General features: G+C 42.8%; 1 protein-coding gene across 3 annotated transcripts in view; it reads right to left on the bottom strand.

The window, feature by feature from the left end:
- Window positions 1-17,916, bottom strand: part of atp11c (ATPase phospholipid transporting 11C (ATP11C blood group)) — a 43,506-nt gene that overhangs the window by 14,341 nt on the left and 11,249 nt on the right. For all 3 annotated transcript variants that reach the window (XM_083980994.1, XM_083980993.1, XM_083980992.1), the window contains exons 2-12: window positions 12,656-12,775; window positions 11,090-11,179; window positions 6,416-6,496; window positions 5,138-5,245; window positions 4,243-4,371; window positions 3,402-3,490; window positions 2,731-2,781; window positions 2,249-2,313; window positions 2,044-2,125; window positions 1,805-1,955; window positions 143-340 (exon numbers count right to left, since the gene is read on the bottom strand). In XM_083980994.1, the coding sequence (XP_083837120.1) occupies window positions 143-340; window positions 1,805-1,955; window positions 2,044-2,125; window positions 2,249-2,313; window positions 2,731-2,781; window positions 3,402-3,490; window positions 4,243-4,371; window positions 5,138-5,245; window positions 6,416-6,496; window positions 11,090-11,179; window positions 12,656-12,775 (1,164 nt within the window). The remainder of the gene's footprint in view (window positions 1-142; window positions 341-1,804; window positions 1,956-2,043; window positions 2,126-2,248; window positions 2,314-2,730; window positions 2,782-3,401; window positions 3,491-4,242; window positions 4,372-5,137; window positions 5,246-6,415; window positions 6,497-11,089; window positions 11,180-12,655; window positions 12,776-17,916) is intronic.

A 17,916-nucleotide genomic window follows, 5' to 3' on the forward strand; every position in this document is an offset into this window, starting at 1 on the left:
TCTATTCTCTTATTATTCTGAAGTTTTTAATAGGCAGAATTCATTATTTAACAGAACAACAAGTTTTAATAACTCATGGGATTGCTGATTTTATAGAAGGTTCTTTCACAATGACATCTTGTATCATTGAATTTTGCCTGACCTGTCCCAGCTCCTCATTGAGGTCTGAAGTGTTGACCAGTGCCCCCTCTTGGATTTCAGGGTCAAAGAAGTCCTTGTCCCATGTGATGAAAAAGGATCCCAAAAACTTTTGCATCTCCACTGTCACATACATGGACACCGGAATGATGAAATTGAAGAGCACCATGAAGGACAGGAAGTCAGTGAACATCTTCACATACTGTTGGGAAAAGGAAGGAAGCACGTTGCATAAATTGAATTCAGCTCCTTGATTTATCCCTGCTCATAACTAATATCTAAATAAGTGCAGTGTACAGAATGTGTTTTAGAGTAAATCACATTAGTACACAATAACATCAGATACATGTAGGAAAGATTTGCTGGCAGAATAAACCTTTATCTAAACTGCACCCCTTGTGCATAACATACACTAAGTGGCTCACTTGGGAATCGGTAATCCTAGATTATCCAAACAACAAATATAAGACATTAAGCAATCGCAGCGTTGAATCACAGTGTTCACAGTTCATTGAGGGCTAGGGCAGCCAGTAAAATGGACCATGTCACAATGCGGGTCTGCAGTGGCCATTTTGCTGGGAAGAAGTTTTAATAGTGTTGATCTAAAGAGGCTCAGGCCCGTAAAGAGCTTTAATACGATGAAAAGAGCCGTGCCCCCTGATGTTACAACTACAAGCCATCAGAGGGTAAGTATTTACCATATTATACACACGATAATATACTGATGCAATGGTAGCAAGACCCATTAGCTATTCTTCTCACAGCAGGGGTAATCCCTGTGAAGCTCTAGACATGTACACTATTACTGCACTTATTTCAGTCCCAGTGGCAAACATCTCAGTAGAAGATATAGGGTGCTGAAAAAATACGAGTAAGAGGATTAAAATAAGGAATATTTTTTTAAATGTGTTTTCTATACTGGCATTCAGTTAGGGCTGCTGCGGTGCCATTCAGACTCTTAAAGGGATAGTTCACCCAAAATTCAAATTTCACTCATTATCTACTCACCCTCATGTCAACTAATAGCTGTGAGAATTTTCAGAGTCCTCCGTTCCTTCTCTGAGTTACGGGGGGGTCCGCGCAGCAGTATTTGTCCATATAATGGTTGTCAATGGACACCACGTTTCTTCGTCCAAAAAGACACACCAAAAAACATCCAAATACCTCCATACTGCTCGTCTGTAATGTCCCTCTTGTATTGAAGCCCCGACATGAGAAATTGTTCCGCCGGTCAGTGCAAATCACGTGAGATTTGCACTGACACAGGCAGAGCAGTGAACCGAGACACTGGGAGCTTCCGCTACAAACAAGCTTAAAATATAGACTTATTTAATTTTTTTCGGAACAATTTCTCATCTCGGGGCTTCAATACAAGAGGGACATTACAGACGAGCAGTATGGAGGTATTTGGATGTTTTTTGGTGTGTCTTTTTGGACGAAGAAACGTGGTGTCCATTGACAACCATTATATGGACAAATACTGCTGCGCAGACCCCCCCGTAACTCAGAGAAGGAACGGAGGACTCTGAAAATTCTCACAGCTCTTAGTTGACATGAGGGTGAGTAGATAATGAGTGAAATTTGAATTTTGGGTGAACTATCCCTTTAACTCACACTTCACTGTTCTGACAACGAGGACGGGCAAGTAATTAAAATATGCACTCACCAGAATGCTCTCCTTGTCTCCCTTGGTTTTCTCGTTGTACCAAGGCTCATCCTGTCCGGGCTTGCTCTGCCACACATACTTAAGTGTAGTGCACACTAGGGCCTTGCTCACCAATATGGTAAGGTAAACAAGAAGGAAGGCATTGATAGACCTGAAAATATAAGAAATCAAATGAATGAAAACCAAAGGTAGGTTATGTATTGTCATGTATTGCTAACATCCTTTTTCTCTCAACATACTTCTCCACAGCAGAGCGCTTCTGAGATTTGCCCTGGTAGTTAAGAGCCATCTTTGTCTCCATGCCAGTGTAAACTGCAACACCTTGAGAAAGAGGAAGGGGAAAAAAAGGAAGGACAGTTATTAAGATACTGAGCCATCTCTTACTAATATAAGATACTGTGATAAAGTCAAAAGTCAAAAGTCAAAGTCGATTATTTGACTCACCACAGATTTTCTGAGTATTCTTTAAAGTTGCGCCTTTCAGCAGCAGGTTTTCTGGGCCCAAAGACCTGCGCAATCACATCAGTACATCAATCAGTTAAATACATACAGAAGCTGTGCAGTTCACAAACTCTCCTATTCTCTAAATGGAAACCTGGCAGGCAAGCTGGCATCCACTTTAAAATACGCAGTGACAATACACATAGACTGCAGTCTGGGCTTACACCAGTCCCAGCGTTCTTGAGAAGGACACTGGCATTTGTTTCTATGGTCATTACAAAGCAGTCAATGATAAATGCCTGTGGGAGTGCCTTGGAAGCAGTGGCTGTAGCCATGCCAGCCTGTTTTAATTTTAATGCTTTTCTGCAATGAAGGATCAATGAAATAATGATTTGTTGGTGATGCAAAGGGAAACAAATGAGTGCTTAAGCAACTGTGTTTTGATTTTGCTCTCACTTTAAGTAGCCTGAAACGAGTGCCCTCACCTCACTGTCGGCTCCTGATTATTTGTGTAGATGTGCATACGGCCAACAAACCTGGAACAAAATTACATATACACTCAGAAAATGTCATTTGTGAAAAAAAAAAAAAGTACATGTATTTATTTTTACATATCATTTTATCTCCCACCACTAGTGAATTTGAACTTGAGGTGTCAAATGCAATTCATGCAGAGTTCTGACTGTAAGCAATCGTTGACCTACCAATCAGGTGCAGGGTTTTGGGAGCCATCTAATTACCGGTGGTTAGCCCACAGCACAATGTCAGTTGTAGTGAGTCTGAATAATAAGCTTTTGGTGTCATGGTGTACTTAGCAGGTCTCAAACACTGCCCTGATGTCTGGATAATTGACAATGTTCCAACTGCTTGCCCCAAGGGGGAGCCAAAGGCTGTCTGTTGACTGAGTTGATATCTCTACAAGTGAACAAGAATAAACTCTGTGCAGTTGGGCAGATCAAGCATTGCTGAAAATACCAGCCCCACTTCAACCAGAAACCAACCAAACATAAGTACACAGTGCTTTGCCAAAAATCTACAGGTCTGACAGTTGTGTATGACATTTTTAACTGACACTGAGTTAATCCATTTCCCAACAAACCACAAGCATCACAGTCTTGTTGTGTAAATCTGCTGGGGCCACATGATGAGTGCGTACTTGTAAAGGTCAGGCTGTGGCTGTTCACACTCGATGGTGGCGTTGAGAGATTCCAGATCCCTTTCTGCATCTGGCACTGTGTAGTGTGTCTGGGCAAGAGGGAGAGAGCGTGAGCAGTGAGTTTTGAACTGACAAAATGGGAAGACAAAAGATTCCCCAGATATTGTGACTCACACCTGAGAATCAAAAAGGCACAAACACATTTTCTCTCAGGAAATATAAGAAAGAAACTTCCTTCAAATCAAAATGGACGAATACAACTGTTATAAAAGTTCCACAAACGTGTTGCACTGTTGCTTTGCTTTCACCTGTTGTCCAGTTGTTCCTAAAACACAGTTTGTTTTTGTACAAATGGAGGGATTGTACAGACAAGAGGTTTGTAAGTAAGTAATTTCTACACTAAAGTTACTACTATGTACCATTTAAGGTTATTCATTAGACTTGTCCAATTCAAAAGTTACAAACTGCAAAAAACATTTGACTTGTAGTTTACATACAGATTAAGAATGACTGATTGAATTTATTTAGTCATTTAAAAATACATATAACGTTGCACTGCAGTCATTACATTATCAAAACAACATAGTTATTTACATTCTGGTCCCTCCCAGAATTCCTCTATTCCTATCCATACAATCCAACAAAAAAAAAATCCAACTAATAATTATATTTTAATTTAATATATCTCTATAGCCATCCTATTTATAAGAAAAAAAACACAAGCATTACAACTTATACATTTCAATGGAATCTTTTTTTTTTTCAAATCAAAACTTTGATGGAAATACTTTAAAGCATTCGGTTATGAAAAAAGGGTGGACAGCAGAGCAGCCTGTCTTACTTTATGATTGGACTCTCCATCAAGACTTGCTGTGGTAACGAAACATGTGCCGTCATCTCGACTAGCTTGCAGCAGTATCAAATCACAGGGAAAGGTCTCATCTTCCTCCACCTCTACAACATCCCCAACCTGATCAAAGAGACACATTGCCACTTGTAAAAACGGTTCACAGTTTGCTTCTTCCCACCTCTCCGTATAAGCACGCTGCAAATTTCTTATCAAAGTTGTTGAGGCTAATATGTTGGAAAACAAATATTGGATTAACACAGCAAATATGAGCATCGATGTAGAATTCCCTGTCGGACTGCTGGCCAATATTCACTCATCTTTCAGCTATGGTTTGGTCTGCCGACTAATGACAAAGAATCTGGCTCTCTTCAGCTTGTTAAATATTTACTTGCGCTCCACTTCCTTTAGCACTAGGAGGTAGCTCACAGCTAACTTGTGTGAGCTCCTGTGCTGAGAGCAGCTGTCCACAGCTTTGCACAGAGTAAGACTGTTTTGGTTTTGACAGCTGGATGCTGATTCTCAGTGGTGCCAGCAGCACTAGTAGCCCTTTAACAAAACCAGGAGTCCTTTGGCTCAATTCAGTTGTTAAAAAATAGTGTTTAATGGATGTTCAACCTTCTGAATACCCAGAAATCTTTGAAAATATTGTTACTGTCAGCAAACAGATAGGAATGTGTTTAAAAAATGACCTGCACTAACCACCCTGGATACATAATTACCACCTCAACCATATTTGAACATCTAATCAGTTCAGTAGACAGAGCATGTTCTCCCTTGTGCATATATTCTAAACTCAGTCATGTCAAGCTGCCGACAGCGATTTTCAAGCCATGTCTCTAAGGAAATATTTATTCCACTGGATCTAAGCTAAGCTGCTGAAAGGTACCTTGATCTTCTCACTCTCCTTCCGTATCCTGCGGCCGTCCTCCAGCACTGTCACTGGGTATTTATTCACCTCATTGTCAGCCTTGTGCCGTAGCCAGTCCTCATAGCCCTGCGACAACATATCAACATCAGAATTGCATTATTTGCATAGTACAAAAAGTAGTACACAAACTGTGGTGTTTGTGGCACAGGACAGGATACTGAAAGCTAACATAGCCACAGCAGTAGATATGCACATAGTAGAAGACTGACAGGAGCTCTCACCAATAACACAGGGAGACAGAAAGAGATGTACGTGCATACAATAATCTTTACATTAAGTATTTAATTATTACGTGAAAAGATTGCTTGCAACAGCAGAATGGGTTCTTGTTGGTCTAGCAGTGCATTAGAACAGTATACCATGAAATAATACTGAGTCAGGTAAAATAAATAATTCCTGCGGCTGCAGCAGCATAAGGCACAAAGCCTAGTGTAGACTTCATAAGTACTTTAAGATAGTGATGGAGATAGAGGATGATGGTGCAGAGATGTAGAGGGTAGAGAGGGAAACCAGGGTGTGTGCCAAGGCAGAGCTGGAGCCAGAAAGCGGGATTACTGGGAAAGGTGATAGGAGGAGAGAGAAAGTCCAGTTGAGTGATGCAGAGAAATGATGCCAGGTGGATGAAAGCGGGGAGAGAAGAGGAGAAGCATTCCACGGATGGTCAACTGAACTACACAGCTCACTCCTGCCTGACTAATAGGGTCGGGCAGACCGCCTTGGTGTCCCACTTCAAAGCCTGGCTGTAGGCCGTCCAGCGCTATCAGTGCGCCACATATATTTTGAGAAGGAAGTCCACCCACTATTGTGCATTTCAAAGCCCTCAGCAGTGGTCTAACTAAAAAGTCAACCCGAAGACAATACATCTAAAGCCGGGACATGCAGGTTGTAGAGTCACAGAAACGGACACTCCCCTTGATAATCTGTATCTCTATAATAAACCTGCTTTCTCTCTCCATTTGCTCACACTCCCAGAGAGCCCATTTTGTGTTCTCCCAAATCAGAGTTCGCCAGTGGAGCACATTAATACAAAACCCAAGAGAGCATTAGTCACGTACTTTATACAAAAATCATAGCAAGGGAGTCATGAAGGCAGGGGACTTATTATGTTATATAGAGAGTGGGGGAAGGGCATAATGTAATGAGAGGATAATGAGGGGGAAATGAGGACAGGGCAACAGAAATAACAATGACATGATTACCATCAACACTCATCACCCTCATTGCGCAGCGTCTCACCTGCTTGATCGCCGTTACTGTGATCACAAAAAATAAGGGTAGGCCACTGGTGACTGGGCTGGTGGGCGTATCCACTATCACCTATTAAGAGAGAAAAAAAAACAATTCAGAGAAATGTCAAGTTAACGCTCAATGACAAACACGTGACCTTCAAACTGAAAAGCTGTGCATTGAATATTATATATGAGAACAAAAACTTGCAGCAGCAAATGTCAGTCTTGTGGTTACAAAAGGAGGGGTGTGTGGCAATGCTTTAGAAGACGGGGCTAGCCCTCTAAATGCAGGGTGTAGTCTGTTTCTGCCGGGCGTTTCTACTATTCCCCAAATTTGTTCATCAGTAAGAATCACAGGATTACATTTTGAAGGAAAGGAGGGAGGTTATGGACCAAAGAACTTTAATTAACTGGGCCGGCGACAGAGTGCTCAATCTACACGCATGCCAACGCTTCTGTGTATCTGCCAAGGCATGGGAGAGGGCCAACACAAAGCTTTGTTGGACTCACCTTGCCTGATTGAACTGTGTGTGAAAGGATCCAATAGTACAGTATGTGTGTTTGTGTTGTTTTTTTTGTGTGTGTGTTGTAATTAAGAATGAAAAACCGTGAGACCAGTGATCAGGTAATCCTAAACAGTTTAGGAGCAGCACCTGACCGAGGCTCCCAACTAAAGCCCCTTCACATAAATGGCCTTGTGTGTTTCCGCATTTCTTAAAACCATCATAAGATGGATTTAGTGTGGCATTTCTGATCCTGCAGAATGCAGACCGGTCTACCCCCCTGAGCCGGAGTGCGTATTACAGCACACACGGACGCGGTACATCCAGCTCGTTGGTATTCTGACCGGCAGCACTACAAGCTGCCAGATAGACATCAGCTCAAGTGAGAGCAGGAGATGTGTTTTGAAGCAGTCTCCGGTGTTTTCCTCACCTGTGCTCAGACTGAGAATAAAACAAATCTGCTGCTCGCTCAGCAATCACAGACAAACACAAACGGAACTACACACACACGCACACACACATAGTGTACAAGGGCAGTCAGCTGCTAGCCTACCCAAGCTTTACTGTGATTACAATTAACTGGAGATAAATCAATTACCAGGCAGAGATGGGCTGGTGCACATCGACCATTTGGAGGAGTGCAGATTCAGAGGAGAGTCTGCATTATATTTGTAGTAGTTAGCGATTCCAGTGAGAAAGCAGCAAAAGTAATGACAGAGAGCCAGAGGTGAGAGCACTCACGGCTTCAGAAGAGCAGCGCAGTGTGCGCATTAAGATGGGATACGAGGCCATATGTTAAGCGTAGCGCTCCGTACACCTTGCACAACGCTATATACCACACAGTTTACGGATTATTAAATGCCTCTTGAGAAAAGCGTGGTTTACCATGTTAGCCCTCCACTGTTTGACACAGCGTTATCGTTTAAAGAAGAGGAGGTACAGTACAGGTGAGGTGAAGACTGGAGGACAGTGATGAAGCACTTTATTGTTTCCTGTGAGAAGTTGGTAACTCCCATCCAAATTATTATCTACATGAGTGAACTGAAATGTGCCTTTCCACAGAAAGAAAAACAGCAACTACAGGAAGGACAGAAAGGACTGAGTGAGGACAGTGTGTCCCTCTGATGCAGCAGCCAGATGGCCAAACATGACAAAGGCTGACCACCGCATAGAGAGAACGCTTCACAAAGCCAACATTCAGCCTAATTGTCATATCACTTTGATACATCTTTAGATCTACTACAAAATACAGATAACAGCTGTTCAATTGTGGAGATCAAAGGAGACAAATGTATCTTTTTTTAATGTAATTCTAAGAAAATATTTTATTTTACCTCACAACAATACCATGTAGTCACACTTTGTGTGCTTGTTTCAAGGACGGCCAACCCTCACAAGGGTGAGTGTCTGTAGTGTCATTATTGAAAATGCTGCAACAGGAAACTACTATGAAAACAACTAACACCCACACAAAACCTTTCGGCTACTCTCCTTCTGCTAGACAACACACAATTGTCCTCAAAGCTTGTCCTTCTCTGTTTCTCGCTGCTGATTCACAACAACCGCCACCAAACTTCCAGATGGCGAAAATACCTTTCCTCCTCTGCACCAAATGAAAAGCCCCCAAAAAAAAAAAAATCTCAGCAATAGGAGTGCGCTGCTGCTGATGTGCTGGTGTGATATCAGAGCAGCAGAGCGGAGCAGCACGAAGCCCTTCATCTGAGCCGGGGAAGTGTGTCAGAGCGAGCAACAGACAGCAGGTCCCCGGGGTCCCAGGGGCAGCGCTGGGGGGCCCTCGCATCCTCCTACCACCTTCATCCTCTCATTCTCCCTCTTCTCTTCCCCCCCTTCTTTTTCTCTCCTGCTCTCTCATTACCGCTTCTCTCACAGTGCTCTATTCCCATTCGATCAAATTCAAGCAAAGACATGCTGGGCTATTTATAGGAGGGGTTGTGCTTTTTTATCAGCCTGTGTCTATTTGTGGCACTCCGAAGTACAGAGGGCTTCCTGGCTGCTGACGTCAGCAGTGCAGCGCTGCAGAGAGATGGGGAGGAAAAGTGGGAGACAAAGGGAGAAAGAAAGACAGAAAGAATGAGAACAAATGACAAAGATGGAGACAAAAGGAGGGTGGGACCGTTTTAGACAATTCGCAGCATTTAGTTGTCGGTAAAGCATTTGCATGATAACTCTAAGGGGAAGTGAGAAGGTTTATTTCTGTATGTGAAAGGCAAGGGCGAAATGCATGTATACAGCCTGTGTACCTGTTTTCTCTCTCTCTCTCTCTCTCTCATCTTCACTCTGACATAATAACAGGCTGCATGGGAAAACTGAGTGGTTAGGATAAGGAGCCCCTCAAGAGAGGCTGGATTAGTGGAGAAACGCCAACCACACTGCAGCTTGGGTAAACACCATCAGCAAACCCAGGACACCCACTGAGTCACATCACATGCGCAGGCACATACACATACATGTAACGTGTTCACAGACAAACAAACATTCCACACTGCGCACATCCCACACTGATAATCCTCGCGCGTACTAAACAGAAATAGGCAGTTTTTGTGAGTGATGCTAAAATGCTTGGTGGTTTACTCCCACGTGAGTGTGCTGCATTAGCTCACAATCATTTCACACGTTAGCTCACAACTGCTCAAAATGCAGCAGCTATATCCATTAGATGAGGATAATGTAGAGTTCAAGCAAAGCAGAGAATAAAGTCTGGCGTGACAACTTCAAATACAGGTGGAAACAAGGGGGAGGATAAATAAACACTGAAATTGATCCGCTATTAGCTTGAGAATAATGGAGTAACTCTGTGACAGCTGCACAGCGATATTTCTCAGTTAGGTACAGAGCTCTGCATCTGGGAGCACTCACTCTTTGAGCTCATTCAGTCAGTATGCGACAAGAGAGAGCACATCCCTCCCGAGCAGGTCCAAAACCAGCAACTGTTTACACTAGAGGGCTGTTTGCCACCATAGTTTATGTTACTGCTAAAACGAGAGATAGTTTCCATCTTCATGGATCAGAGAAAAGGGACAGAGAGAAGGAGATGATGGAAGAGCAAGAGCAGATGTAAAAAACAAATCTTCTTTCTTTTTTTTGTTCTCTGCTTCAAATAGGCCGGAGAGGAGAGGAGAGGAGAGGAGAGGAGAGGAGAGGAGAGGAGAGGAGAGGAGAGGAGAGGAGAGGAGAGGAGAAGAGAGGAGAGGTCACTTAAGAGCACAGAGCAGGGGAATAAGGATGCCAGTCAATGCACTTTAGTCAGCACCAGCTTACAGTTTCCACTTATGAGGATAAGGCAGGCACACACAACACAAACTAACAATGACAGACACACAAAGGGAATTTCAACATCACCATATAAGACCAACAAAAATATGCTGAGGTAGTTTTCTTTCTTTTCGTTGACAGAAGCAATAAGAATAAATGATGATGATAAATTAAAGAACATGCTTATTAAAGAAAAAAAACACGTGTTTATTCTGCATATCTCCTTTGGGATTGCCCCAAGCTATTGGATTTTTTTTTTTTTTTTTTTTTTTTTTTGGGGGGGGGGGGGGGGGGGGTTGAACATGAACATTAAAATAAAACTTTCTCAAATACAGATACATCCTTTCAACCTTGTAACCTTATTGTAAGGAAAACATTTACAAACAATCCCCATTAATCAGCATATATTTATCAATGTACATATTGAACCTGAATGTAACCATGTGTGGTAGGTGGGATGAATATATGTTCATGACTAATCTTGACTACATCACAATGGAATTAGCTTCCTTTAATTTATATATATATATATATATATATATATACATATATATATATATATATATATATATATATATATATATATATATACACACACACATACACACCGGTATATGCATGTGTGTGTAAGTGCCCCTTTGAATTTGTCATTTAATTCACTTACACCTGCACCTGAAGACAGCTGAATTAGAAAATGTTAAACAATCAATTGGCCTGCAGTGAAACACTACGTCGTCCATCTCTCAAGAAATACGCATGTACACATAAACACACACACACACATTGCTCAGGCCTTCAGGCCAAAGTCACAGACAAAACAGACAACTGTGAATTTATTATTTACCAGTGATAACCAAACCTGTTATCTTTGTTTGGTTTGGAACAGTGTCAGAGCATGGCCTTACCTGCACCAGGAAGATGATAAGGAAGTAGAAATTGGCAATTCTTCTAAACTGTTCAAACAGGTTCTTTGGTAGAAAGTTCCAAACTGTATACTGTGGGAAAGGGATGAAAGAGAAAACACGCATGTAAGTCACAGAAACTGCTATTACTGTACAGTCTGTGTGGACTGCTTTTGGTTGCATAATTTTCCTGCATGACTGTCCCTATTCCTTTTTTTCAGGCAAACTTAGGGAGGTTAAAGAAAGGCTTGGCAGGGAGAGAGAGATTAGAGGCATTCAATATTCACAGACTTGCATACGTGTATCCTGACTGAGCTTTGGAAAGGAAAGAGCAAAGGCAACTTCAAGAGCCTGGAGTCTCTGTTCCACTGCCTAGGGAGTTGGCCCTTAGGGGACCACAGGTATTCTACTGATTCAGATTAGCGATTCATCTCCTTCATTTGGCTACCCTTGAATGCAGAGATGAACTTATCAAGGCTGGTGATGGTTTCTGTGGGTTTCCTCGGCTGTACCTGCTGATACCATCAGGGCTGAGGTAACACTTTTATCCGCTTAAATCCCTGAGAGCCGGCTCAACAACAACACCGTTAGTAACTTTGTATCGCAAAAACAAAGCACAAGGGTGAAAAACACAAATAATACATACGCGTGCAATGCATGCACGCTTGAGACACACGCATTCGCACAGAAACAGCAATAAGGTGCAATTTATGAAGGGGAATGTCTGCATGGGGAAGAGCGTTGAAATGCAGAGGCAGCAGAATGGCCCATCTCATTTTAGCCAGAGAGAAAAGAGAGTGAAAGTAATGAGAAAAGGGGGGGTGGCGGTGGCGAGGGGGGCTGAAAGTGTTGGTGCAAGCAGCAACAAGAGCAGAGGGAGGAGAGGCGGAGACTGGTCATAGCAGAGTGCAAAAAGCAACAGGATGATGGAGAGCGGAGGCATGGAGGAGCATAAACACTACAGCCGGGGTAATTAAAGACTGTTTACCCTGACATACTGGCAGGAGCCCATTGATTGGCCCTTCCTCACTGGGACCCTCTGCACCACTATAAATCCTACTGCCCCCCCCTCGCTCTCACACCGCTTCCTCCTACCTGTCACTTTGACCCTTCATATCAGTAAGCCAGCCGCACAGCACCTGCCTGAGCCGGCCACTGACACAGGACGGGGGGGGGGGGGGTGGAGGAGGGTTTAGACAAAGATGGAGAGGGTGAGGAGGGGATCAGAGCCAAGGGGGAAAAGAGTGAATTGCCCACCCTGCCAGTATATTAATAGCACCCATGTATTTCACTGCCACTGCTCCCCTGACAGAAAAATAATCGCCTTCCGTTGGGGGAGCAGAGGCAAGCGTGTGGAGAGACAGCGGGAGGAGGGATGAGGAGAGGAAGACACGGGAATGCTCAGGATCGTTCAAGAGTTCATTTTGCATTCCAAGTGTTAGATAAGAGCGGGAAAATGCCTGAAGGCACTGGAAAGTAATATACAGAGGAGCTGAGAAACCAACGGAGGTATAAGAATTTCCTCTCCGTATACGGCCAGACTGAAGCCCCGGCATGCGCTTGTCTTACCTTGGAGGACACAATCCTGTTATCACAGAACTTGGGTGGGATGATAGCCTCATTGGTGGAGCCTGACTGATGGCCGACATAGATAGTCCTACTGTCAACTCTTCTCTCATCACCGCCAAACTAAAAAGGAGGAAACAGCAGAGGGGTGGGGTGAAAGATGGAGAGAGAGATAAGTAGGAAGTGAGAAATGACAGAAAACAAATGTTAGTGACTCTGGGTGATTAAACATCAGAGAACCACCCCAGTCACATCTGACAAATTCAACCAAAATGTGCATCATGTAAGAAAAATAACTCGAATGTAAGCCAAAAATTTGCACCACCACCAAATACACAATGATCACAAAGGGTTTTGTTTCCAGGCGTCGAAGGCCTGCATTCCGCTCAGGTCAAGAATTAAAAGATTAGATTTTCTACTGTGGTGCAGAAAATTAAAAAGTCTTGAAAAGCACTCTGCTGGAAAACTGTTGAGCACAAGCCAATAACTCATAGTGGGGACAAAGAAAAGTATGACAAGGGTCAGCGCGCCGAAATGGCGATTGTGCAGGAACTATAACTTAATTTCTTCTCCCCCAGGTGGCCACTCGTCGATGATAAACTGGCAGAGAATGTGGCCTGACAGAAGAAAAATGCTGTGCTCAGATTTGAACAGCTGAGCTACGTTGATGAGCACACACACACACACAAATTATGTATATGCACACACACTTGAAGACACTTCTGCAATCAGGCCAGGAGACAAAAGACACACCACATTCCCTTCAATATGAAGTGGCCTGCGCTGCGCATTCCTCTTCCATACAAGGTAGATGGGGTGAATCACAAAGCCAGCAACAAGAAGCTGGGTCATTGTCATAACTTTACAGGAGCTCTCCTTATGTAAATCCCCAAAATAATGGCACAAGTGATGACGCAACAAAAGGTACAGAGGAAAGAAAACAAGGCAAGAGATCGCTGTGATTAATTGTCTCCCTTTTCCGTCTTTAATTTAAAAGCCGTTTCACGCACTGTGTGGAAGTGACTGGGTTCATTTTTCTGCGAGTGAACTAACCTGAGGCTGTAACCTCAGTTCCTCTTTTTGGGGGTAATTAATTGTTTCACTTTTCCATCTTGAATTTCAAAATCCCTTCGCCGCACTGTGTGGAAGTGACTGGGTTCATTCTTCTACGTGACGTAGCCCGGGGCTACAACGATACGTCGCCGTTCAACTATAAGCGGGGACATGAATTCATAGATTCAATGTTCTTTTTAGGTTCGTGAAATGTTTAATTAAATGTTTCTGCAAAAGGTTATCAAGCTGTATTGCTGCAGCTTTACAGTAACAGCGGTGAAGAAATGAGATTCAGTGTTATCTGGCTTTTTAATGAAGTCAACATCAATGCCAAGACTGCTCTATTATATGCGTGTAGTGCAGCAGGACCACGATGACTCACTGTCACTAAAGAAGTTTATACATCCAAACCCACAGCTGCACACAAGCACACACCATTTTTTTTCTGTCTTGACAAAGCCGAGAAAACTTGGCATACGTGCTGTTCGCTCAGTGGCCTCAATTTCCCTCCTGACACCACACAAGAGGAAGCCTGACGCTTGAGGTGGACAACCACAAGCGCTGGAGGACCATGATAGCAACAGAGCCAGTAGACTGGATCAGCCATTCACATTTGTTCCTTATCCTCAAGCGTGTTTCTCATCTCACTATGGATGAGGACCTTCTTCAGTGGTGAACTCACGGATCAATCAATAACCATTCTTCAGATGTTACTGTACCAAATCAAGTGTATGAGGTCTTTCTTATGGTGTTGCTAATTAATAAGTAACTGTCTTTCAATTTAATCTTTAATTTTCTTCCAATGAGAAAAAAGATGACTATTTGGGCATTGGTGGTGAAACAAGCTGCATCTTGCAATGTGCTGTCCTCTGCAGGATGTACTGTACTACAATACTGATTTGGTTCACTGTCAAAATGTATGCAAGTCTTTGTTTATCGTTCTTTTTTGTTTTTGGTTAATGAGATCAGTTTCACCATGAGAAATTTCCCCAGATTACCATTAAATGATTTAATCTTTTCTCCCGTGACAGTCACAAACATTGTCAAAGCGAGGAGCCTACCCAACAGTTTTTAAATAAAGTTGTGTTCTTGGCTCAAGTGCGTGTTGGGCAGCGTCTGTAAATTATTAAGGCTCTGCAGGCAGAGGATCTGCTTTATCTAATATAAAGGCCAGCAACATGTTTGTTGAGGGGACACAGAACCATGAACATCTGACCCTGGACCAGTGCCAGGGAATGTGTGAATTACGGCCACCTGGACAGCAAGCTGCCCGAAGTCTGCTCCTGACAAGAGGTTAGATCAAAGAATAGCCTAAAACACTTGGAGGCCTCATTCATATGCATGTGGGGACAAAAACAAATTACATAACTCAAGTTCCCATAATAATGTACTTCTAATTAAAGGTCTAATGACACAAAATAAAGGCCAAATTCTGAAATATTTACCATCATCTCCCCAGTCCTGACTAGAGAGGGGAGCCAACAGGCTTACATAATGCTCCCTTGTGCATGAGCAGCTATGTTCACACCTCAGTGTGGCTGTCAAATCTACCATCCCCTACCCGCGTGGCACACACTGACACTCCTTCGGCACAACCGGACGGACCTGGCTGCCAGAGGATGAAAGGAAGAGAGGGAAAGAGTGGGAGGATGAAAAAAAAATGTGAGAGAAAGGAAGTACAACAGGATCCAAGGACACAAACACATCCAGGTTTTCTATTTCAAACACTAACCAGCCCTCAGGAGGAGGAGTACGCCAAGAACACCCCCATGGACTGCCATTGTTCGTTTATTTGAATGCAGTGTGTCTGGAAGTTATTCTTCCTCTGTACTCTGAAACATGCCATTTACAAATGTAATAGCAGCGTTCCCAGCATACAATCCCGCAAACAATAATATGGGACCAAAAAAAGCAATTACGTACAAAGGGCTGCGCAGACAAAACATAAAATGCAAGCAAGGAACAATTTACAAACCAAATTAGCATCGAGTCAAAGGACTCGCAAAGGGCTCTGGCTTGTACTTCAGAATTACAGGTCAGACAGTCAACAGTATTAGTTGGCTGACTTCCACTAGTGCCAGTTCACTTGTGTGCCCATCTCTTTAGGATTGATTATGCATACAAGAGCCGCAATAATGCACAGTTTCAAGGTTGCAGGCCTATGAAATAAACAGCCACTAATGTTTGTATAAACTCAGCCGTATGGCAGCTTACATAAAGGAAGCTCTGGTTCTCTGTGATGATTCTCAAAAAGAAATGTTGGCACCTACACACGCATTATTCAAGCTGAAAATGAGATTCCATATAAAATGAGCAAGTAGCCCATGGCCCCAGGGTGTTAAAGATAAGAAAGAACTATTGAACGGCCATTTATTTAGTGGCGGATTCACTGTAAAATATAATGAGGGTCAGACCACGGGGCCCGCTTCATTTTTGAGGACTTACGTGGTCGCAATGCTCATCTCCAAAATAGTGAGCTAAAGGCCACGCAAGAAATGTTAACGTAAGTAAAAAATGGAACTGATTGCATTATCTTTGCCTCATTGTCAAAGGTCAAACAAAGCCATTCAGTGCCAATGATGTTAGCTAGTAAAGTAAAAGTGGCCAAGAGTCAAGCGCCAGTATGTCAATACCAAAGTAGCTTCATCCTTGATATAAAAGCATCAGCTTCAAAACCTGGATGGAGATCAATAAAGTAAACATCCAGTGCTCAATTGAGCAGAGATTTAATTGCTAAGTCAGAAATAAATGGTGCATTAGAGAATTGAGTATGCCTGAAACTTTACATTAAATTATGCTCTAAATTAAGTTATGCACACATTGTGAAATGAGCACAGTGTGGGACAAGGGGGGTGGGAAGGTGCTCCACAGAGAGCGGGGAGGAATGTAAGACTGCATTCAGCCACTGCCAAACTCCCAATGATGACACGGGTCTGATGACACGGCGTCCTGTCGCACCATCTCACTATTCACCAACTATCCTGCTTTGTCACAATCTGCGGGCTGTTATCGGAGCGGGCGCGCTGGGTACTCAAAAATTACAAGTCCCTGTACAGTGTGATACAATCCATCACAGCAGTCACTCCCAAGTTCACCAAGGTTGTGCTGAAAATGTTGGTGGATGTTTTAAAATTGTAAGTTTGTATGATTTTTAAATGTAGCTGACATTCAGATGGATGTAGAGTCATTGCTGGTGCTGTTGCCCTAGATGCTGTGTAGTGGACTGAATTATAATTCCTCTATTTAACACGAAATGCAGCTCCGAGTCTTACAAAAACTGAACATTTTCACTTATTTATACTTTTTGCAGAGCTAGTGTTCACAGCAGCTTAATAATAATAATCATAGCACCTTTCATACAAAAAGTGCATCTCAAGAAGGTAGTTGAACATAACAACCCTTTGTCAAGGCCCCGCCCCCCACGGTTACTGTTGCTAGGTTGGACAAACAATGGTCACGGAAGGGTTAACTCCCATTGGAAACCATTGAAAATTAGGCAGATTTAAATTGCTTCTAAGGAAAATTTGAATTAACTTATACATCAGAAAAATAGTGTCCATGATAGAGGACAGACGTGGCTCAATAGCGATTGAACGGGCATTACCTGACTTTTCCGAAAAATGGGGAAAAATCATTGTTTTGGTCACTCACTAGCTAGTAGCTAACGACGCTAGCTAACGTTAGCTACAAGCTAACGCTTAATCTCCGCCGATCTCCCGTTTCTCCTCGTAAAACTTCACAAAGTTCAAAAGACATTAGTAGCGGTAATGTTACGTTTGCTAGATAACTTTGAAGGTATTAGATCTTCTCTGTCTATGAACACGACCAGAGAGTGGACTGGAGGATGAATGAGCTTCAATAGCACAAAGTACAGCCAGGGAAAAACAGGCTCACTTCTCATGAGGACTGCACAACAACAAACAAAACGATGCAATTAACCCCTGACCTATGCCTAGAGCTCCCCCTAGTGGACCACCCCCAAACCCTATTATTAAGCTCAACTAAATACATAACAGAAGGTTAAAGTAATATGTATACAGTAGCCTACATAGGCTAAGTAAAACTTATTGATGTCTTGGGTTTGGAGAATGGGATAAAAATGACTCCAGGAATACGTTCCAGATATCGTGAGTCGCTATTGCAGGAACCCCAGGCACATTTGAACCATATTGAAAAATTATAAAGTAGTTTTTGTCAAAAAACTTGCTGTC

This window comes from Trachurus trachurus (genome assembly GCF_905171665.1).
Source record: "Trachurus trachurus genome assembly, chromosome: 10".
Classification (NCBI taxonomy): Eukaryota; Metazoa; Chordata; class Actinopteri; order Carangiformes; family Carangidae; genus Trachurus; species Trachurus trachurus.